Here is a 25,503-nt window from a genome sequence, read left to right on the forward strand (position 1 = left end):
TACTGACCCCTGTATACTGTATATATAATACTGACCCCTGTATACTGTATATATAATACTGACCCCTGTATACTGTGTATATATAATACTGACCCCTGTATACTGTATATATAATACTGACCCCTGTATACTGTATATATAATACTGACCCCTGTATACTGTGTATATATAATACTGACCCCTGTATACTGTGTATATATAATACTGACCCCTGTATACTGTGTATATATAATACTGACCCCTGTATGCTGTGTATATATAATACTGACCCCTGTATACTGTGTATATATAATACTGACCCCTGTATACTGTATATATATAATACTGACCCCTGTATACTGTATATATAATACTGACCCCTGTATACTGTATATAATACTGACCCCTGTATACTGTGTATATAATACTGACCCCTGTATACTGTGTATATATAATACTGACCCCTGTATACTGTGTATATATAATACTGACCCCTGTATACTGTATATATAATACTGACCCCTGTATACTGTATATAATACTGACCCCTGTATACTGTGTATATATAATACTGACCCCTGTATACTGTATATATATAATACTGACCCCTGTATACTGTGTATATATAATACTGACCCCTGTATACTGTGTATATATAATACTGACCCCTGTATACTGTGTATATATAATACTGACCCCTGTATACTGTGTATATATAATACTGACCCCTGTATACTGTATATATATAATACTGACCCCTGTATACTGTGTATATATAATACTGACCCCTGTATACTGTGTATATAATACTGACCCCTGTATACTGTGTATATATAATACTGACCCCTGTATACTGTATATATAATACTGACCCCTGTATACTGTATATAATACTGACCCCTGTATACTGTATATATATAATACTGACCCCTGTATACTGTATATATATAATACTGACCCCTGTATACTGTGTATATATAATACTGACCCCTGTATACTGTGTATATATAATACTGACCCCTGTATACTGTGTATATATAATACTGACCCCTGTATACTGTGTATATATAATACTGACCCCTGTATACTGTGTATATATAATACTGACCCCTGTATACTGTGTATATACAGCACTGCCCTCTGTATAGCGCACATCCTGCGGTGACATCACGGTGTGTTCCGGCGCTGGGCACTAGAGGGCAGTGTGAGCCTCTTCTCTATTACCTGGAACTATCGGATGACGTCACCCCGGTGTCTGCGGAGCTGAGAGCACGTCACGTGACCCGGAAGTTCCCGACATGAGTTTTCAGCGCCTTCTGAAGACGTCATCAGTGTCCTGTGACATGTCCGCTCTTTAATGTGAGGAGACGGGGGCCGTGTAGTGTTGACGGGGGCCGTGTAGTGTTGACGGGGGCCGTGTAGTGGTGACGGGGGCCGTGTTCTGGTGACGGGGTCCGTGTAGTGGTGACGGGGGCCGTGTAGTGGTGACGGGGGCCGTGTTCTGGTGCCGGGGTCCGTGTAGTGGTGACGGGGGCCGTGTAGTGGTGACGGGGGCCGTGTTCTGGTGCCGGGGTCCGTGTAGTGGTGACGGGGTCCGTGTAGTGGTGACGGGGGTCCGTGTAGTGGTGACGGGGTCCGTGTTCTGGTGACGGGGTCCGTGTTCTGGTGACGGGTTCCGTGTAGTGGTGACGGGGTCCGTGTAGTGGTGACGGGGTCCGTGTAGTGGTGACGGGGGCCGTGTAGTGGTGACGGGGGCCGTGTAGTGGTGACGGGGTCCGTGTAGTGGTGACGGGGTCCGTGTAGTGGTGACGGGGTCCGTGTAGTGGTGACGGGGGCCGTGTAGTGGTGACGGGGGCCGTGTAGTGGTGACGGGGGCCGTGTAGTGGTGACGGGGGCCGTGTAGTGGTGACGGGGGCCGTGTAGTGGTGCCGGGGGCCGTGTAGTGGTGACGGGGGCCGTGTTCTGGTGACGGGGGCCGTGTTCTGGTGACGGGGGCCGTGTTCTGGTGACGGGGGCCGTGTTCTGGTGACGGGGGCCGTGTTCTGGTGACGGGGTCCGTGTAGTGGTGACGGGGTCCGTGTAGTGGTGACGGGGTCCGTGTAGTGGTGACGGGGTCCGTGTAGTGGTGACGGGGGCCGTGTAGTGGTGACGGGGGCCGTGTAGTGGTGACGGGGGCCGTGTAGTGGTGACGGGGGCCGTGTAGTGGTGACGGGGTCCGTGTAGTGGTGACGGGGGCCGTGTAGTGGTGACGGGGGCCGTGTAGTGGTGACGGGGGCCGTGTAGTGGTGACGGGGTCCGTGTAGTGGTGACGGGGGCCGTGTAGTGGTGACGGGGGCCGTGTAGTGGTGACGGGGGCCGTGTAGTGGTGACGGGGGCCGTGTAGTGGTGACGGGGGCCGTGTAGTGGTGACGGGGGCCGTGTAGTGGTGACGGGGGCCGTGTAGTGGTGACGGGGGCCGTGTACTGGTGACGGGGGCCGTGTAGTGGTGACGGGGTCCGTGTAGTGGTGACGGGGGCCGTGTTCTGGTGACGGGGGCCGTGTAGTGATGATGGGGCTGTATAATAATGATGAGGCTGTGTAATGATGATGGGGCTGTATAATGATGATGGGGCTGTATAATGATGATGGGGCTGTATAATGATGATGGGGCTGTATACTGATGATCGGGCTGTATAATGATGATGGGGCTGTATAATGATGATGAGGCTGTATACTGATGATGGGGCTGTATAATGATGATGAGGCTGTATAATGATGATGGGGCTGTATAATGATGATGGGGCTGTATAATGATGATGGGGCTGTATACTGATGATGGGGCTGTATAATGATGATGGGGCTGTATACTGATGATGGGGCTGTATAATGATGATGAGGCTGTATAATGATGATGGGGCTGTATAATGATGATGGGGCTGTATACTGATGATGGGGCTGTATACTGATGACGGGGCTGTATAATGATGACGAGGCTGTATAATGATGGGGCTGTATAATGATGAGGCTGTATAATGATGAGGCTGTATAATGATGACGAGGCTGTATAATGATGGGGCTGTATAATGATGGGGCTGTATAATGATGAGGCTGTATAATGATGACGGGGCTGTATACTGATGACGGGGCTGTATAATGATGACGAGGCTGTATAATGATGACGGGGCTGTGTAATGATGACGGGGCTGTGTAATGATGACGGGGCTGTATAATGATGACGAGGCTGTATAATGATGACGAGGCTGTATAATGATGACGGGGCTGTATAATGATGGGGCTGTATAATGATGAGGCTGTATAATGATGACGGGGCTGTATAATGATGATGGGGCTGTATAATGATGACGGGGCTGTATAATGATGATGAGGCTGTATAATGATGATGGGGCTGTATAATGATGATGGGGCTGTATAATGATGACGTGGCTGTATAATGATGAGGCTGTATAATGATGAGGCTGTATAATGATGACGGGGCTGTATAATGATGAGGCTGTATAATGATGAGGCTGTATGATGATGACGGGGCTGTATAATGATGACGGGGCTGTATAATGATGACGAGGCTGTATAATGATGACGAGGCTGTATAATGATGACGAGGCTGTATAATGATGACGAGGCTGTATAATGATGACGAGGCTGTATAATGATGGGGCTGTGTAATGATGATGGGGCTGTATAATGATGATGGGGCTGTATAATGATGAGGCTGTATAATGATGGGGCTGTATAATGATGATGGGGCTGTATAATGATGATGGGGCTGTATAATGATGATGGGGCTGTATAATGATGATGGGGCTGTGTAATGATGGGGCTGTGTAATGATGATGGGGGCTGTATAATGATGACGAGGCTGTATAATGATGATGAGGCTGTATAATGATGATGAGGCTGTATAATGATGACGGGGCTGTATAATGATGATGGGGCTGTATAATGATGATGGGGGCTGTATAATGATGACGAGGCTGTATAATGATGATGAGGCTGTATAATGATGATGAGGCTGTATAATGATGACGAGGCTGTATAATGATGATGAGGCTGTATAATGATGATGAGGCTGTATAATGATGACGGGGCTGTATAATGATGATGGGGCTGTATAATGATGATGAGGCTGTATAATGATGGGGCTGTATAATGATGATGAGGCTGTATAATGATGATGGGGGCTGTATAATGATGACGAGGCTGTATAATGATGATGGGGCTGTATAATGATGATGGGGGCTGTATAATGATGATGGGGGCTGTATAATGATGACGGGGCTGTATAATGATGATGGGGCTGTATAATGATGATGGGGGCTGTATAATGATGACGAGGCTGTATAATGATGATGAGGCTGTATAATGATGATGAGGCTGTATAATGATGACGAGGCTGTATAATGATGATGAGGCTGTATAATGATGATGAGGCTGTATAATGATGACGGGGCTGTATAATGATGATGAGGCTGTATAATGATGATGAGGCTGTATAATGATGACGGGGCTGTATAATGATGATGAGGCTGTATAATGATGACGGGGCTGTATAATGATGGGGCTGTATAATGATGACGGGGCTGTATAATGATGACGAGGCTGTGTAATGATGACGGGGCTGTATAATGATGGGGCTGTGTAATGATGATGGGGCTGTATAATGATGATGGGGCTGTATAATGATGATGAGGCTGTATAATGATGGGGCTGTATAATGATGATGGGGCTGTATAATGATGACGGGGCTGTATAATGATGACGGGGCTGTATAATGATGACGAGGCTGTGTAATGATGACGGGGCTGTATAATGATGGGGCTGTGTAATGATGATGGGGCTGTATAATGATGATGGGGCTGTATAATGATGATGAGGCTGTATAATGATGGGGCTGTATAATGATGATGGGGCTGTATAATGATGACGGGGCTGTATAATGATGACGGGGCTGTATAATGATGACGGGGCTGTGTAATGATGACGAGGCTGTGTAATGATGACGGGGCTGTGTAATGATGACGAGGCTGTATAATGATGACGGGGCTGTGTAATGATGACGGGGCTGTGTAATGATGACGGGGCTGTGTAATGATGACGGGGCTGTGTAATGATGACGGGGCTGTGTAATGATGACGAGGCTGTATAATGATGACGGGGCTGTGTAATGATGACGGGGCTGTGTAATGATGACGGGGCTGTGTAATGATGACGAGGCTGTATAATGATGACGGGGCTGTATAATGATGACGGGGCTGTGTAATGATGACGGGGCTGTGTAATGATGACGGGGCTGTGTAATGATGACGGGGCTGTGTAATGATGACGGGGCTGTGTAATGATGACGAGGCTGTGTAATGATGACGGGGCTGTGTAATGATGACGAGGCTGTATAATGATGACGGGGCTGTATAATGATGACGGGGCTGTGTAATGATGACGGGGCTGTGTAATGATGACGGGGCTGTGTAATGATGACGGGGCTGTGTAATGATGACGAGGCTGTATAATGATGACGGGGCTGTGTAATGATGACGGGGCTGTGTAATGATGACGGGGCTGTGTAATGATGACGAGGCTGTATAATGATGACGGGGCTGTATAATGATGGGGCTGTGTAATGATGATGGGGCTGTATAATGATGATGGGGCTGTATAATGATGATGAGGCTGTATAATGATGATGAGGCTGTATAATGATGACGGGGCTGTATAATGATGGGGCTGTATAATGATGACGGGGCTGTATAATGATGACGAGGCTGTGTAATGATGGGGCTGTGTAATGATGATGAGGCTGTATAATGATGATGAGGCTGTATAATGATGATGAGGCTGTATAATGATGACGGGGCTGTATAATGATGGGGCTGTATAATGATGACGGGGCTGTATAATGATGACGGGGCTGTATAATGATGGGGCTGTGTAATGATGACGAGGCTGTATAATGATGACGGGGCTGTATAATGATGGGGCTGTGTAATGATGATGGGGCTGTATAATGATGATGGGGCTGTATAATGATGATGAGGCTGTATAATGATGATGAGGCTGTATAATGATGACGGGGCTGTATAATGATGACGGGGCTGTATAATGATGGGGCTGTGTAATGATGATGGGGCTGTATAATGATGATGGGGCTGTATAATGATGATGAGGCTGTATAATGATGATGAGGCTGTATAATGATGACGGGGCTGTATAATGATGGTGCTGTATAATGATGACGGGGCTGTATAATGATGACGGGGCTGTATAATGATGACGGGGCTGTGTAATGATGACGAGGCTGTATAATGATGACGGGGCTGTATAATGATGGGGCTGTGTAATGATGATGGGGCTGTATAATGATGATGGGGCTGTATAATGATGATGAGGCTGTATAATGATGATGAGGCTGTATAATGATGACGGGGCTGTATAATGATGGGGCTGTATAATGATGACGGGGCTGTATAATGATGACGGGGCTGTATAATGATGATGGGGCTGTATAATGATGATGAGGCTGTATAATGATGACGGGGCTGTATAATGATGGGGCTGTATAATGATGACGGGGCTGTATAATGATGACGAGGCTGTGTAATGATGACGGGGCTGTATAATGATGGGGCTGTGTAATGATGATGGGGCTGTATAATGATGATGGGGCTGTATAATGATGATGAGGCTGTATAATGATGGGGCTGTATAATGATGATGGGGCTGTATAATGATGACGGGGCTGTATAATGATGACGGGGCTGTATAATGATGACGAGGCTGTGTAATGATGACGGGGCTGTATAATGATGGGGCTGTGTAATGATGATGGGGCTGTATAATGATGATGGGGCTGTATAATGATGATGAGGCTGTATAATGATGGGGCTGTATAATGATGATGGGGCTGTATAATGATGACGGGGCTGTATAATGATGACGGGGCTGTATAATGATGACGGGGCTGTGTAATGATGACGAGGCTGTGTAATGATGACGGGGCTGTGTAATGATGACGAGGCTGTATAATGATGACGGGGCTGTGTAATGATGACGGGGCTGTGTAATGATGACGGGGCTGTGTAATGATGACGGGGCTGTGTAATGATGACGGGGCTGTGTAATGATGACGAGGCTGTATAATGATGACGGGGCTGTGTAATGATGACGGGGCTGTGTAATGATGACGGGGCTGTGTAATGATGACGAGGCTGTATAATGATGACGGGGCTGTATAATGATGACGGGGCTGTGTAATGATGACGGGGCTGTGTAATGATGACGGGGCTGTGTAATGATGACGGGGCTGTATAATGATGACGGGGCTGTGTAATGATGACGAGGCTGTGTAATGATGACGGGGCTGTGTAATGATGACGAGGCTGTATAATGATGACGGGGCTGTATAATGATGACGGGGCTGTGTAATGATGACGGGGCTGTGTAATGATGACGGGGCTGTGTAATGATGACGGGGCTGTGTAATGATGACGAGGCTGTGTAATGATGACGGGGCTGTGTAATGATGACGGGGCTGTGTAATGATGACGGGGCTGTGTAATGATGACGAGGCTGTATAATGATGACGGGGCTGTATAATGATGGGGCTGTGTAATGATGATGGGGCTGTATAATGATGATGGGGCTGTATAATGATGATGAGGCTGTATAATGATGGGGCTGTATAATGATGATGGGGCTGTATAATGATGACGGGGCTGTATAATGATGACGGGGCTGTGTAATGATGACGGGGCTGTATAATGATGGGGCTGTGTAATGATGATGGGGCTGTATAATGATGATGGGGCTGTATAATGATGATGAGGCTGTATAATGATGGGGCTGTATAATGATGATGGGGCTGTATAATGATGACGGGGCTGTATAATGATGACGGGGCTGTATAATGATGACGAGGCTGTGTAATGATGACGGGGCTGTGTAATGATGACGGGGCTGTGTAATGATGACGGGGCTGTGTAATGATGATGAGGCTGTATAATGATGACGGGGCTGTATAATGATGGGGCTGTGTAATGATGATGGGGCTGTATAATGATGATGGGGCTGTATAATGATGATGAGGCTGTATAATGATGATGGGGCTGTATAATGATGATGGGGCTGTATAATGATGGGGCTGTGTAATGATGATGGGGCTGTATAATGATGATGGGGCTGTATAATGATGATGAGGCTGTATAATGATGGGGCTGTATAATGATGATGGGGCTGTATAATGATGACGGGGCTGTATAATGATGACGAGGCTGTGTAATGATGACGGGGCTGTGTAATGATGACGGGGCTGTGTAATGATGACGGGGCTGTGTAATGATGACGAGGCTGTATAATGATGACGGGGCTGTATAATGATGGGGCTGTGTAATGATGATGGGGCTGTATAATGATGATGGGGCTGTATAATGATGATGGGGCTGTATAATGATGATGAGGCTGTATAATGATGATGGGGCTGTATAATGATGATGAGGCTGTATAATGATGACGGGGCTGTATAATGATGACGAGGCTGTATAATGATGACGGGGCTGTATAATGATGATGAGGCTGTATAATGATGATGAGGCTGTATAATGATGATGGGGCTGTATAATGATGATGAGGCTGTATAATGATGATGGGGCTGTATAATGATGATGGGGCTGTATAATGATGATGGGGCTGTATAATGATGATGAGGCTGTATAATGATGACGGGGCTGTATAATGATGACGAGGCTGTATAATGATGACGGGGCTGTATAATGATGATGAGACTGTATAATGATGACGAGGCTGTATAATGATGACGGGGCTGTATAATGATGATGAGGCTGTATAATGATGACGGGGCTGTATAATGATGGGGCTGTATAATGATGACGGGGCTGTATAATGATGATGGGGCTGTATAATGATGATGGGGCTGTATAATGATGATGGGGCTGTATAATGATGATGGGGCTGTATAATGATGATGGGGCTGTATAATGATGATGGGGCTGTATAATGATGATGATGACGGGGCTGTATAATGATGACAGGGCTGTATAATGATGACGGGGCTGTATAATGATGATGAGGCTGTATAATGATGGGGCTGTGTAATGATGATGGGGCTGTATAATGATGACGGGGCTGTGTAATGATGATGGGGCTGTATAATGATGACGCGGCTGTATAATGATGACGGGGCTGTATAATGATGACGAGGCTGTATAATGATGACGGGGCTGTATAATGATGATGGGGCTGTATAATGATGATGAGGCTGTATAATGATGACGAGGCTGTATAATGATGACGGGGCTGTATAATGATGACGAGGCTGTATAATGATGACGGGGCTGTATAATGATGATGAGGCTGTATAATGATGACGGGGCTGTATAATGATGACGAGGCTGTATAATGATGACGGGGCTGTATAATGATGACGAGGCTGTATAATGATGGGGCTGTGTAATGATGACGGGGCTGTGTAATGATGACGGGGCTGTGTAATGATGATGGGGGCTGTGTAATGATGATGGGGCTGTGTAATGATGATGGGGGCTGTGTAATGATGATGGGGCTGTATAATGATGATGAGGCTGTATGATGATGATGGGGCTGTATAATGATGATGGGGGCTGTGTAATGATGATGGGGGCTGTGTAATGATGATGGGGGCTGTGTAATGATGGGGCTGTATAATGATGATGGGGCTGTATAATGATGAGGCTGTATAATGATGATGGGGCTGTATAATGATGAGGCTGTATGATGATGAGGCTGTATAATGATGATGAGGCTGTATGATGATGATGGGGCTGTATAATGATGATGGGGGCTGTGTAATGATGATGGGGCTGTATAATGATGATGGGGGCTGTGTAATGATGAGGCTGTATAATGATGATGAGGCTGTATGATGATGACGGGGCTGTATAATGATGACGGGGCTGTATAATGATGACGGGGCTGTATAATGATGACGGGGCTGTATAATGATGACGGGGCTGTATAATGATGATGAGGCTGTATAATGATGATGAGGCTGTATAATGATGACGGGGCTGTATAATGATGACGAGGCTGTGTAATGATGACGGGGCTGTGTAATGATGACGGGGCTGTGTAATGATGACGAGGCTGTATAATGATGACGGGGCTGTATAATGATGGGGCTGTATAATGATGATGGGGCTGTATAATGATGATGAGGCTGTATAATGATGATGGGGCTGTATAATGATGATGGGGCTGTATAATGATGATGGGCTGTATAATGATGATGGGGCTGTGTAATGATGAGGCTGTATAATGATGATGGGGCTGTATAATGATGATGGGGCTGTATAATGATGATGGGCTGTATAATGATGATGAGGCTGTGTAATGATGAGGCTGTATAATGATGATGGGGCTGTATAATGATGATGGGGCTGTATAATGATGACGGGGCTGTATAATGATGACGGGGCTGTATAATGATGACGGGGCTGTATAATGATGACGGGGCTGTATAATGATGACGAGGCTGTATAATGATGACGGGGCTGTGTAATGATGATGAGGCTGTATAATGATGATGAGGCTGTATAATGATGATGGGGCTGTATAATGATGATGAGGCTGTATAATGATCACGGGGCTGTATAATGATGATGAGGCTGTATAATGATGATGGGGCTGTATAATGATGATGGGGCTGTATAATGATGATGGGGCTGTATAATGATGATGGGGCTGTATAATGATGATGGGGCTGTATAATGATGATGGGGCTGTATAATGATGATGGGGCTGTATAATGATGATGGGGGCTGTGTAATGATGAGGCTGTATAATGATGAGGCTGTATGATGATGAGGCTGTATGATGATGACGGGGCTGTATAATGATGACGGGGCTGTATAATGATGATGGGGCTGTGTAATGATGATGGGGCTGTATATTGATGATGAGGCTGTATAATGATGGCGCTTAATGATGATGGGGCTGTATAATGATGATGGGGACTGTATACTGATGATGAGGCTGTATAATGATGGGGCTTAATGATGATGGGGCTGTGTAATGATGATGGGGCTGTGTAATGATGATGGGGCTGTATAATGATGATGGGGGCTGTGTAATGATGAGGCTGTATAATGATGATGAGGCTGTATGATGGTGAGGCTGTATGATGATGACGGGGCTGTATAATGATGACGGGGCTGTATAATGATGATGGGGCTGTATAATGATGATGAGGCTGTATAATGATGATGGGGCTGTATAATGATGATGGGGGCTGTGTAATGATGAGGCTGTATAATGATGATGAGGCTGTATGATGATGAGGCTGTATGATGATGACGGGGCTGTATAATGATGACGGGGCTGTATAATGATGATGGGGCTGTGTAATGATGATGGGGCTGTATATTGATGATGAGGCTGTATAATGATGGCGCTTAATGATGATGGGGCTGTATAATGATGATGGGGGCTGTATACTGATGATGAGGCTGTATAATGATGATGAGGCTGTATAATGATGATGAGGCTGTATAATGATGATGGGGCTGTATAATGATGATGAGGCTGTATAATGATGATGAGGCTGTATAATGATGATGGGGCTGTATAATGATGATGGGGCTGTGTAATGATGAGGCTGTATAATGATGATGAGGCTGTATGATGATGAGGCTGTATGATGATGACGGGGCTGTATAATGATGACGGGGCTGTATAATGATGATGGGGCTGTGTAATGATGATGGGGCTGTATATTGATGATGAGGCTGTATAATGATGGCGCTTAATGATGATGGGGCTGTATAATGATGATGGGGGCTGTATACTGATGATGAGGCTGTATAATGATGGGGCTTAATGATGATGGGGCTGTGTAATGATGATGGGGCTGTGTAATGATGATGCTGTATGATGATGGGGCTGTATAATGATGATGGGGGCTGTGTAATGATGAGGCTGTATGATGATGATGTAATGATGATGGGGGCTGTGTAATGATGGGGGCTGTGTAATGATGATGGGGGCTGTGTAATGATGATGGGGGCTGTGTAATGATGATGGGGGCTGTGTAATGATGATGGGGGCTGTGTAATGATGGGGCTGTGTAATGATGATGGGGCTGTGTAATGATGATGGGGCTGTGTAATGATGATGGGGCTGTGTAATGATGATGAGGCTGTATGATGATGAGGCTGTATAATGATGATGAGGCTGTATAATGATGATGGGGCTGTATAATGATGATGGGGCTGTATAATGATGATGGGGCTGTATGATGATGATGGGGCTGTATAATGATGATGGGGCTGTATGATGATGATGGGGCTGTATAATGATGAGGCTGTATGATGATGAGGCTGTATAATGATGATGGGGCTGTATAATGATGATGGGGTTGTATAATGATGATGAGGCTGTATAATGATGATGGGGCTGTATAATGATGATGAGGCTGTATAATGATGATGGGGCTGTATAATGATGAGGCTGTATGATGATGAGGCTGTATAATGATGATGGGGCTGTATAATGATGATGAGGCTGTATAATGATGATGAGGCTGTATAATGATGACGGGGCTGTATAATGATGATGGGGCTGTGTAATGATGATGGGGCTGTATACTGATGATGAGGCTGTATAATGATGGGGCTTAATGATGATGGGGCTGTATAATGATGATGGGGCTGTGTAATGATGATGGGGCTGTGTAATGATGATGGGGCTGTATAATGATGATGGGCTGTATAATGATGATGGGGCTGTATAATGATGATGGGGGCTGTGTAATGATGATGGGGCTGTGTAATGATGATGGGGCTGTGTAATGATGATGAGGCTGTATAATGATGATGGGGCTTAAAGATGATGGGGCTGTATAATGATGATGGGGCTGTGTAATGATGATGGGGCTGTGTAATGATGGGGCTGTATAATGATGATGGGGCTGTATAATGATGATGGGGCTGTGTAATGATGATGAGGCTGTATAATGATGATGGGGCTGTATAATGATGATGGGGCTGTATAATGATGATGGGGGCTGTGTAATGATGATGGGGCTGTGTAATGATGATGGGGCTGTATACTGATGATGAGGCTGTATAATGATGATGGGGCTGTATAATGATGATGGGGCTGTATAATGATGAGGCTGTATGATGATGAGGCTGTATAATGATGATGAGGCTGTATAATGATGATGGGGCTGTATAATGATGGGGCTGTATAATGATGATGAGGCTGTATAATGATGACGGGGCTGTATAATGATGATGGGGCTGTGTAATGATGATGGGGCTGTATACTGATGATGAGGCTGTATAATGATGGGGCTGTATAATGATGATGGGGCTGTATAATGATGTTGGGGCTGTGTAATGATGATGGGGCTGTGTAATGATGATGGGGCTGTGTAATGATGATGGGGCTGTGTAATGATGATGGGGCTGTGTAATGATGATGGGGCTGTGTAATGATGATGGGGCTGTATACTGATGATGAGGCTGTATAATGATGGGGCTGTATAATGATGATGGGGGCTGTGTAATGATGATCGGGCTGTGTAATGATGATGGGGCTGTATACTGATGATGAGGCTGTATAATGATGGGGCTGTATAATGATGATGGGGGCTGTGTAATGATGATGGGGCTGTATACTGATGATGAGGCTTAATGATGATGGGGCTGTATAATGATGATGGGGGCTGTGTAATGATGACGGGGCTGTGTAATGATGATGGGGCTGTGTAATGATGATGAGGCTGTGTAGTGATGATGGGGCTGTATAATGATGATGAGGCTGTATAATGATGATGAGGCTGTATAATGATGATGGGGCTGTGTAATGATGATGGGGCTGTATAATGATGATGGGGCTGTATAATGATGGGGCTGTGTAATGATGATGAGGCTGTGTAGTGATGATGGGGCTGTATAATGATGATGAGGCTGTATAATGATGATGGGGCTGTATACTGATGATGGGGCTGTATACTGATGATGGGGCTGTGTAGTGATGATGGGGCTGTGTAGTGATGATGGGGCTGTATAATGATGATGAGGCTGTATACTGATGATGGGGCTGTATACTGATGATGGGGCTGTATACTGATGATGGGGCTGTGTAATGATGATGGGGCTGTATACTGGTGATGGGGCTGTATACTGGTGATGGGGCTGTATAATGATGATGGGGCTGTATAATGATGATGGGGCTTTATAATGATGATGGGGCTTGTGTAGTGACCACTGTGTCCATTAGGGGGCGCTGTGTGGATGTCCGAGGAGAGAGGATGAATGGCATAGTCCTGAATGACCATTATGTATCTCATGGTGGGTGGCCTTGAGATGGAGACTGATGTGTGTGTTTTGATCATCAGTGATATTGCTGAAGTGTTGTTTCAATGTGTCAGGGAGAAGTCTCCAGGTAACTGGGGAGACGGGCGGAACCAGTTACCTACAAAACCACCCAGGGGGTGTGTTAAGGACGCTATTGCGAAAAGTGTGTGAATGGGTTAAGGACCTTTGATTAGGTCATAGCCATGTGACACGGTGGGCGTGGCTACGGACCATATATGGTGGCCTGGGTAGGTCACATGGGGTGAATGCTGGGAACCGTTTGGTCCAGTGTGGAAGGTCCCGCTGAGATGGAGCTTCCTGGCTGCCTGTGAAGTGGCTGCGGGTAATGGCGACTTGTGCCTGTTAGTTCCCTGGAGGGAATGAACGTGTGCAGCATGGTGAAGCAGCATGAGGAAACACTGACAGGGTGAAATAACTTGGGGCTAGGAAGCCTGCGCATTGAACAGTGCAGAACTTATATGACTACAAGATAACAGAGGGTAACTCTGTAATGGACGCTATGCTGATTATCTGCTGTTTTCTGTTGTGGTGGTTTATGATGCTGAATTAACCGAAGGGACTATGATTGTTTTGTGGAAAAGCCGTGCCGGATCTGTTTTTTGTGGCTGCAAGCGAGTATCCCCTACTTGAATAACAGCGCTACCTCACAGGCTGTATAATCAGTGTTGTGAATTCGCTTTCTGGCCTACTTCTGGTTACTGCTGAAGGTAGTGGAGCTGGTCATATTGACAGAGGGGATGCGAGTTCTCTTTCTGGGCTCCCTCTGGTGGTTACTGGAGGTAATGGAGCTGAACTGATTAACAGAGGCTTGCCACCTGAAAATGAGGAGGACGATTGGAGATCTGGGGTTTCAGACTGGATTTAAGACAGCCGATTCCCTCTATCACTGCTGGTGATTTTTCCTGCCTCCTGAGGTCTTAGTTTCCAGCTCAGTTCCTGCATGCTCAGCTAAGTGTTCTTTTGATATTGTTCACATTTGATCTGGTTTTGTCTATTTCAGTTTTGTGTGGGTCAGCCGGCTCCGGCTGGGGCTGTGCTGAATCACCGTCCATATGTTACTGCTTGTGCCAGTTTGTTTTTGTCCCTTATTAGATTGGCCTCTTTTTGCTCTGCTTTCAGAATATACCAGAGTGCTGATATAGTGGGAGAAGTCTAGTGACTTCAGTATTTTTTGCATCAGACGTGTTGGACTTTTTTTTGCACGTTTTTTTGCGTGATTGGAGACTGTCTTTCCTTTCCTGTCTAGTCAGTTCAGGCCCCATCGTTTGCTCAGTCTATTTTACTGCCTGCGTTTGTGTTTTCATCTTGTCTCACCGACAATATATGTTTGGGGGCTGTCTATTCCTTTGAGGTCTACTCCGGTGCAGTTTAGATTTCACCTTTCTTGCTTTAGGCTTAGTTAGTTCTCCGGCTGTGCCGAGGCGTCTAGAATCATTGTAAGTACGCTCCACGGCTACTGCTAGTTGTGTGGATAGGATCTGGGGTCTGCATCCGCTTAGTTACCAACCTCTCTGGTTTTCTTTGGCTTAGCCTGAGCCTGCTCTCCTCCTCGGTGACCCAATCATAACAGAATCACCAGCCTAAACCGCAGACTCTAGGGTACTCAAAAGCAGTAAAGATTTGTGAAAAAATAAAGTGTCAGATTTTTTTTATATATATTTTTTCCTTTTTTTCCTCTGGGGCCGTAGGAGGATTTTTTCTCTAATGGAGATTAAGCAATTGTCTGATCGTGTTGAGCAGCTCGCTGCTGATGTGCTGGGAATTGAGCAAGATAGGCGGAAATAATCTGCTGTTGAACCAAAGATCCCCACTCCTGATGTGTTTTCTGAGGATCGGTCTAAATTTTTGAATTTTTAGAATAATTGTAAACTATTTCTTGCCTAAGAAGCCTAACTCATCGGGGAGCTCTGTGCAGCAGGTTAAAATTGTCATCTCCTTGCTGCACGGTGATCCCCAGGATTGGGCTTTTTCTCTGACACCTGGAGATCCTATTATGACTAATGTGGATGCGTTTTTTCAAGCCTTGGGGTTGTTGTATGATGAACCTAATGCTATTGATCAGGCTGAGAAAGCCCTGTTGGCATTGAACCAGGGTCAGGATTCTACAGAGTTATATTGTCAAAAATTCCGAAAGTGGGCGGTCTTTACTACATGGAATGATAGTGCATTGGCAGCCCTCTTTCGGAAGGGTTTGTCAGAGACCGTGAAAGATGTTATGGTGGGATTTCTTGTTCCCTCTGGTCTTGATGATTCTATGTCATTAGCCATTCAAGTTGATCGGCGTAAAACTACACGAGAGGCAATGTGATAGGGTTTTGTCTAGGGCGCAACGTCAGTAGTTTAGAAGGCGTAATAAACTGTGTTTTTTTTTCTGTGGAGATGCCTCTCAAACTATTTCTGTCTGTCCTAAATGAGAAAGACATTTTACTCACACATTTGCTGTGGGCAGTATACAACCTGAGCTCCTTTTGGCGATTACCTTGATCTGCTCCTTGTCTACATTTTCCGCTAAGGCTTTTGTAGATTCAGGAGCGGCTTTGAATCTGATGGATTTGGACTTTGCTAAACGTTGTGGTTTTCCCATGATACCCCTGCAGACTCCTATCCCTTTGAGGGGTATTGATGCTACTCCTTTGGCGGAGAATAAACCTCAGTTTTGGACCCAGGTGATAATGCAGGTCGCCCCAGACCACCAAGAGAATTGTAAATTTTTGGTGTTGCACAATTTGCATGATACTATTGTTCTGGGTTTTCCTTGGTTGCAAACTCATAATCCAGTTTTGGATTGGAAATCTGTGTCTGTGGTGAGTTGGGGTTGTCAGTGTGTTCTTAGTGACACTCCTGTTTTCTCCACCTCTCCTCAGTCGCATGATGTTCCTGACTATTTGGCTGATTTCTCTGATGTATTTAGTGAGAGTAACTCTGCGTCTTTGCCTCCTCATAGGAGTTATGACTGTGCAATTGAATAGATTCCTGGGTGTAAATTTCCCAAGGGTCGGCTTTTCAACTTATCGGTACCCGCACATGATGCTATGCGATCTTATATCAAGGAGTCGTTGGAGAAGGGTCATATTAGACCATCCTCGTCACCTTTAGGTGCTGGGTTTTTTTTGTGGCCAAGAAAGATGGTTCATTAAGACCGTGTATTGACTATCGTTCCCTTAACAAAATCACTGTTAAATATCAATACCCGTTATCCCTGATTTTCTGATTTATTTTCCAGAGTTAAAAGTGCTTGCTGGTTTACCAAGCTTGACCTCAGGGGGGTGTATAATCTTATTCGCATCAAGCATGGGGATGAATGGAAGACGGCGTTTAATACTCCAGAGGGACATTTTGAGTACCTGGTGATGCCTTTTTGGTTCACTAATGCCCCTTCTGTCTTCCAGTCTTTCATGAACGATGTTTTCCGGGACTTTGTGGATAAGTTTTTGATCATCTATGTGGATGATATTTTGATCTTTTCCAGTGATTGGGACTCTCATGTGGAACACGTCCGAACTGTGTTCCGGATTTTCAGGGAGAATTCCTTGTATGTTAAGGGATCGAAGTGCCTCTTTGGTGTACAGAGGATTTCATTTTTGGGATTCATTTTGTCCCCGTCGGCTATTGAAATGGACCTGGCCAAGGTACAGTCCATTTATGATTGGGTTCAGCCCACTTCTTTGAAGGCTCTCCAGAAGTTTTTCGGTTTTGCTAATTTCTACCCTAAATTTATAGGTAATTTTTCTGGTATTGTCAAACCACTGACTGATCTGACCAAGAAAGGCGCTCATGTGCTGAATTGGTCTCCTGAGGCTATCAGCATTTCAGGAGCTTAATCGGAGATTCACTTCTGCTCCAGTTCTACGGCAACCTGATGCCTCACTCCCATTTCAGGTGGAGGTAGATGCTTCTGAGATTGCTGCAGGAGCCGTTTTGTCCCAAAAAGATCTGGTGGCTTCCAAAATGAATACCTGTGCCTTCTTTTCTCGAAAATTCTCCCCATCTGAATGTAACTATGACATGGGGAATCAGGAATTGTTGGCCATGAAATGGGCATTTGAAGAGTGGAGACATTGGTTGGAGGGAGCTAGACATCAAGATGTGGTCCTCACCGACCACAAGAATTTGATTTATCTTGAATCAGCCAAATGCTTGAATCCTAGACAGGCTAGATGGGCCTTGTTTTTCACGCGTTTTAATTTTGTGGTCTCTTTTCTTCCGGGCACTAAGAATGTTAAGGCGGACGCCCTTTCTAGGAGTTTCTTTGCGGATTCTCTTATTGTGACCGAGCCTACTACCATCCTAGGTGAGGGGGTAGTTCTTCTGCCATCTCGTCCGATTTGAGACATGCCCTGGAGGAATTTCAGGAGGACAAACCTGAAAGTTGCCCTATGGAAAAATTGTATGTCCCTGACCAGTGGAGGAAGAGAGTAATGTGTGAAATTCATTGCTCCGCATTGGCTGGACATCCAGGTATTTTTGGTACCAGAGATTTGGTGAGTTGGTCTTTTTGGTGGCCTGCCTTATCTCATGATGTCAGGAATTTTGTGCAGTCCTGTGGGACTTGTTCTTGGTCCAAACCCTGTTCTCGTTCTAGTGGGTTGTTGATCCCCCTGCCGGTGCCCAAGAGGCCATAGACCCATATCTCAATGGATTTTATTTCCGATCTTCCTGTCCCTCAGAGAATGATTATCTGGGTGATTTGTGATAGATTGTCTAAGATGATCCATCTTGTACCACTCCCAAAGTTGCCATCTTCTTCACAGTTGGTGCCCTTGTTTTTACAACAGGTGGTTCGGTTGCACAGGATTCCTTAGAACATTGTGTCGGACAGAGGAGTCCAGTTTGTTTCCAGATTTTGGAGGACTTTTTGTTACAAACTGGGAATTCAGTTATCTTTCTCCTCTGCATTTCATCCTCAGACCAATGGGCAGACTTAGAGAACAAACCAGACTTTGGAGTCCTATTTGAGATGTTTTATATCTGCTGATCAGGATGACTGGGTCTCATTTTTGCCCTTGGCCGAATTCGCGCTAAACAATAGAGCTAGTTCTGCCACTTTGATGTCGCCCTTTTTTGTGTAACTTTGGGTTTCAACCTCGATTTTCTTCATGGCAAGTGGAATCTTCGACCCGCTCAAGTGTAGACACTGTGGTAGAGAGAATGCAGCAAATTTGGGACCAAGTGGTGGATAAGTTGTCCCTCTCTCAGGAAAAAGCCCAACGGTTTTCCAACCGGCATAGGACCATTGGTCCCCGGTTTAAAGTGGGTGATATGGTTTGGTTGTTGTCAAAGAATATTCCTATGAAGGTTTCGTCTCCAAAGTTCAAGCCAAGATTCATTGGACCTTATAAGATTTTTGAGATTCTTAATCCTGTTTCTTTTCGATTGGCTCTTCCAGTTACGTTTAAGATCCATAACATGTTTCATAAATCTCTGTTGAAGAGGTTTGTGGAGCCAGTAGTTCCTATAGCGGCACCTCCTGACCCTGTATTGGTTAAAGGCAATGTGGAATATGATGTAGAGAAAATATTGGATTCTCGTTTGGCTAGACGGAGACTCCAGTACTTGGACAAATGGAAGGGTTATGGCCAGGACGATAATTCTTGTGTCTGTGCTTCTGACATTCATGCCGATAGATTGGTTCGTGCTTTTCACCAGGCCCATCCTGATTGGCCTGGTGATGTGGATGAAGGTTCGGTGACCCCTCCTCAAGGGGGGGGGTACTGTTGTGAATTCGCTTTCTGGCCTACCTCTGGTTACTACTGAAGGTAGTGGAGCTGGTCATATTGACAGAGGGGTTGCGAGTTCTCTTTCTGGGCTCCCTCTGGTGGTTACTGGAGGTAATGCAGCTGATTTGATTAACAGAGGCTGGAGATCTGGGGTTTCAGACTGGATTTAAGACAGCCGACTCCCTCTATCCCTGCTGGTGATTTTTCCTGCCTCCTGAGGTCTTAGTTTCCAGCTCAGTCCCTGCATGTAAAGCTAATTGGTTCATTTGCTATTCTGTTTGCATTTGATCTGGTTTTATCTATCTCAGTTTTGTGTGGGTCAGCCAGCTCCGGCTGGGGCTGTGCTGAATCACCATCTATATGTTTCTGCTTGTGCCAGTTTGTTTTTGTCCCTTATTAGATTGGCCTACTTCTGGTTACTGCTGAAGGTAGTGGAGCTGGTCATATTGACAGAGGGGATGCGAGTTCTCTTTCTGGGCTCCCTCTGGTGGTTACTGGAGGTAATGGAGCTGAACTGATTAACAGAGGCTTGCCACCTGAAAATGAGGAGGACGATTGGAGATCTGGGGTTTCAGACTGGATTTAAGACAGCCGATTCCCTCTATCACTGCTGGTGATTTTTCCTGCCTCCTGAGGTCTTAGTTTCCAGCTCAGTTCCTGCATGCTCAGCTAAGTGTTCTTTTGATATTGTTCACATTTGATCTGGTTTTGTCTATTTCAGTTTTGTGTGGGTCAGCCGGCTCCGGCTGGGGCTGTGCTGAATCACCGTCCATATGTTACTGCTTGTGCCAGTTTGTTTTTGTCCCTTATTAGATTGGCCTCTTTTTGCTCTGCTTTCAGAATATACCAGAGTGCTGATATAGTGGGCGAAGTAGTGCGACTTTAGTGTTTTTTGTGCATCAGACGTGTTGGACTTTTTTGCAGGGTTTTTTTGCGTGATTGCAGACAGTGTCTTTCCTTTCCTGTCCTGTCTACTCAGTGTGGGCCCCTTCGTTTGCTCAGTCTATTTTCCTACCTGCGTTTGTGTTTTCATCTTGTCTCACCGACAGTATATGTTTGGGGGCTATCTATTCCTTTGGGGTCTGCTCTGGGGCAGTTTAAATTTCCCCTTTCTTGCTTTAGGCTTAGTTAGCTCTCCGGCTGTGCTGAAGCGTCTAGGATCATCGTAGGTACGCTCCACGGCTACTGCTAGTTGTATGGATAGGATCAGGGGTCTGCAATCCGCTTAGTTACCAACCTCTCTGGATTTCTGTGGCTTAGCTTGGTCTTGCTCTCCTCCTCGATGACCCAATCATTACAGATGAGGCTGTATAATGATGATGGGGCTGTATAATGATGATGGGGCTGTATGATGATGATGAGGCTGTATGATGATGATGGGGCTGTATAATGATGGAGGGCTTTCTGATTATGGGGACGCTGTCTGATATGGGGGGAGGAGGTTGGAGTTCCTGGTGCCTTAGCTTCTTTTTGATGGCTCTTGACCTGCTTGCCTGGTAAGTCGGTGGTCCTCATGTGGTAGCCGTAGTCCTATTGCCTGCGAGGTCTGTGGTAGCCATGGTCCTATTTCCTGGGAGGTCTGTAGTAGCTGTGGTTCTAGTGCCTGGGGGGGTCTGTAGTAGCTGTGGTTCTAGTGCCTGTGGGGTCTGTAGTAGCCATGGTTCTAGTGCCTGGGAGGTCTGTAGTAGCCGTGGTTCTAGTGAATGGGAGGTCTGTAGTAGCCGTGGTTCTGGTGCCTGGGAGGTCTTTAGTAGCCATGGTTCTGGTGCCAGGGAGGTCTGTAGTAGCCATGGTTCTAGTGCCTTGGAGGTCTGTAGTAGCTGTGGTTCTATTGCGTGCGAGGTCTGTAGTAGCCGTGGTTCTATTGCCTGCGAGGTCTGTAGTAGCCGTGGTTCTATTGCCTGCGAGGTCTGTAGTAGCCGTGGTCCTAGTGCATGGGAGGTCTGTAGTAGCCGTGGTTCTAGTGCCTGGGAGGTCTGTAGTAGCCGTGGTTCTAGTGCCTGGGACGTCTGTAGTAGCCGTGGTCCTAGTGCCTGGGACGTCTGTAGTAGCCGTGGTCCTAGTGCCTGGGACGTCTGTAGTAGCCGTGGTCCTAGTGCCTGGGACGTCTGTAGTAGCCGTGGTCCTAGTGCCTGCGAGGTCTGTAGTAGCCGTGGTCCTAGTGCATGGGAGGTCTGTAGTAGCCGTGGTTCTAGTGCCTGGGAGGTCTGTAGTAGCCGTGGTTCTAGTGCCTGGGACGTCTGTAGTAGCCGTGGTCCTAGTGCCTGGGACGTCTGTAGTAGCCGTGGTCCTAGTGCCTGGGACGTCTGTAGTAGCCGTGGTCCTAGTGCCTGGGACGTCTGTAGTAGCCGTGGTCCTAGTGCCTGGGACGTCTGTAGTAGCCGTGGTCCTAGTGCCTGGGACGTCTGTAGTAGCCGTGGTCCTAGTGCCTGGGAGGTCTGTAGTAGCCGTGGTTCTAGTGCCTGGGTGGTTGGCCGTGAGCTCAATGTGGTGGCTGTAGTCCTGGTGAAAGCTGCATCGCATGGTCCTCGTGGCTGTGGTCCTGTTGTTGTGAGTTGCATTCCCTAGTCCTGGTGCCTGGGTATTTGGTGGTACAAGTTGTGATGGCTTTGATTGGTGGTCCTGGTGCTGAATCGGTGGTCGTGATCCTGGTGCTGGTTAGTGGGTGGTACTGGTGCCTGTGTAGTTGGTTGTCCTCTTGTGGTGGCTGTGGTCCTGATGCCGGTTTGTCTGTGGTCCTCGTGTGGTGGGCTCTCTTGCTGCTTCACATCCATGGCCCTGAGGCTGGATAGTGGTGGTCCTCATGTGGTGGGCTCTCTCTTGCAGCGTCACCTCCATGGCCCTGATAGAAGGCGTCGGAGATGAGGTTACCATTCTCTGTGCGATTCTTCTCCCGATCTCACTCATCGCCTTGGCTTGGATTTCTACCCACACTTCTGAGAGGGTATCTGCTCCATGGTGGTCACAGGCCTCTGCAGGACTCGGAGCTGAGCCACAACCGAGACCACCCGTGAATTGTACCGACCGGCCCCCTGACATTGTTGAATCTGAAGGACACACGTCTGACACTGAAGAGAATGCTGGGAGCTCTTCTATTAGTCCAGCCTCCTCGCTGAGTAATGACTTCACATCTGTTGATCAGAGATCCTCCTCTAGTTGTGACTCACCCACTGTCCGACATAGAGGACCCCCAACACATGGTGATTCTGCACGGACACAGGATACAATAACTCTGCGATTAAAGTTCTTGAATGAAACTGAGCGTGTGGTGTCCGTCCGACTCACCGACTCCGTCCTGCACATCAAGAGGTAAGCGGCTGGGGAGCGGCATCATCACTTTGGGGTGGTAGGCTGCGCAGAGTATTCCCTGTAACCTTCTCTAGGTGTTTCCTGGAGCTTCCTGTCTCTTCCACTCAGTAATACTGTAACTTTTCTGGTCTTTAGGGGATCTGTGTGTAGCGGTCACATGGGGGGACCTTCCGCCTCTATGCCACCGCTGCCTCCTCATTGATTGCTCCACAGGGGGTATCACAGGGCTGGTAGTTATCTAGTTGAAGCATTTGGGGCAGTTTCATTATCATGGGACTCAGAACATTTAACACATCTATTTGCCACTCTTTGGGGTCGCGGCTGTTTTCCTTGACATTTCCTGTTATAGTGTTATTAACTGGTATCTAATAATCTGGGTATGTCAAGGTGGCAGCTCGCTGTAGTACCACAGCCTGGTGATGGCCATTGCTGGCCTTCATGGTATAGTGCTCGCTTCAATCTCCACTGCCTCCCCTGTTGTAGACTCACTGGCCGTCCTATTGTTGCCTTACTCCCCGCTGACGACTGTCCTCTTGCGGCCTCACGCCTCGCTGGCGGCTGTCCTCTTGCGACTTCGCTCCCCACTGGCGTCTGTCCTGTTGTGGCCTTGTGTCCCGCTGGTGGCTGTCCTGTTGCGGCCTCGCGTCCCGCTGGCGGCTGTCCTGTTGCGGCCCCGCTGGCGGCTGTCCTGTTGCGGCCCCGCTGGCGGCTGTCCTGTTGCGGCCCCGCTGGCGGCTGTCCTGTTGCGGCCTCGCGCCCCGCTGGCGGCTGTCCTGTTGCGGCCCCGCTGGCGGCTGTCCTGTTGCGGCCTTGCGCCCCGCTGACGTCTGTCTTGTTGCGACCTCGCGCCCCACTGGTGTCTGTCCTGTTGCGGCCCCGCTGGCGGCTGTCCTGTTGCGGCCTTGTGCCCCGCTGGCGTCGGTCTTGTTGCGACCTCGCGCCCCGCTGGCGTCTGTCCTGTTGCGGCCCCGCTGGCGTCTGTCCTGTTGCGGCCCCGCTGGCGTCTGTCCTGTTGCGGCCCCGCTGGCGTCTGTCCTGTTGCGGCCCCGCTGGCGTCTGTCCTGTTGCGGCCCCGCTGGCGTCTGTCCTGTTGCGGCCTCGCTCCCCGCTGGCGTCTGTCCTGTTGCGGCCTCGCGCCCCGCTGGCGTCTGTCCTGTTGCGGCCTCGCGCCCCGCTGGCGTCTGTCCTGTTGCGGCCTCGCGCCCCGCTGGCGTCTCTCCTGTTGCGGCCTCGCGCCCCGCTGGCGGCTGTCCTGTTGCGGCCTCGCGCCCCGCTGGCGGCTGTCCTGTTGCGGCCTCGCGCCCCGCTGGCGTCTGTCCTGTTGCGGCCTCGCGCCCCGCTGGCGTCTGTCCTGTTGCGGCCTCGCGCCCCGCTGGCGTCTGTCCTGTTGCGGCCTCGCGCCCCGCTGGCGTCTGTCCTGTTGCGGCCTCGCGCCCCGCTGGCGTCTGTCCTGTTGCGACCTCGCGCCCCGCTGGCGTCTGTCCTGTTGCGGCCCCGCTGGCGTCTGTCCTGTTGCGGCCCCGCTGGCGTCTGTCCTGTTGCGGCCCCGCTGGCGTCTGTCCTGTTGCGGCCCCGCTGGCGTCTGTCCTGTTGCGGCCTCGCGCCCCGCTGGCGTCTGTCCTGTTGCGGCCTCGCTCCCCGCTGGCGTCTGTCCTGTTGCGGCCTCGCTCCCCGCTGGCGTCTGTCCTGTTGCGGCCTCGCGCCCCGCTGACGTCTGTCCTGTTGCGGCCTCGCACCCCGCTGGCGTCTGTCCTGTTGCGGCCTCGCGCCCCGCTGGCGTCTGTCCTGTTGCGGCCTCGCGCCCCGCTGGCGTCTGTCCTGTTGCGGCCTCGCGCCCCGCTGGCGGCTGTCCTGTTGCGGCCTCGCGCCCCGCTGGCGGCTGTCCTGTTGCGGCCTCGCGCCCCGCTGGCGGCTGTCCTGTTGCGGCCCCGCGCCCCGCTGGCGTCTGTCCTGTTGCGGCCTCGTGCCCCGCTGGCGGCTGTCCTGTTGCGGCCTCGCGCCCCGCTGGCGTCTGTCCTGTTGCGGCCTCGCGCCCCGCTGGCGTCTGTCTTGTTGCGACCTCGCGCCCCGCTGGCGTCTGTCCTGTTGCGGCCCAGCTGGCGTCTGTCCTGTTGCGGCCTAGCGCCCTGCTG

At 48.2% G+C, this 25,503-nt stretch overlaps 1 protein-coding gene across 2 annotated transcripts in view; it reads left to right on the forward strand.

The window, feature by feature from the left end:
- Window positions 1-1,127: 1,127 nt before the first annotated feature.
- TMUB1 (transmembrane and ubiquitin like domain containing 1) overlaps window positions 1,128-25,503 on the forward strand; it is a 29,050-nt gene continuing 4,674 nt past the window's right edge. The window contains exons 1-2 of one of the 2 annotated variants that reach the window (XM_073551712.1): window positions 1,128-1,338; window positions 22,889-23,371. In XM_073551712.1, the coding sequence (XP_073407813.1) occupies window positions 22,899-23,371 (473 nt within the window). In that variant the 5' untranslated portion in view covers window positions 1,128-1,338; window positions 22,889-22,898. Of the gene's footprint in view, window positions 1,339-22,865; window positions 23,372-25,503 lie in introns of those variants that run through there. The other variant, XM_073551711.1, reaches the window with a different exon arrangement.

Source organism: Dendrobates tinctorius, unplaced genomic scaffold (genome assembly GCF_039654945.1).
Source record: "Dendrobates tinctorius isolate UK_male_01 unplaced genomic scaffold, ASM3965494v1 ptg000179l, whole genome shotgun sequence".
NCBI classification, from domain to species: domain Eukaryota; kingdom Metazoa; phylum Chordata; class Amphibia; order Anura; family Dendrobatidae; genus Dendrobates; species Dendrobates tinctorius.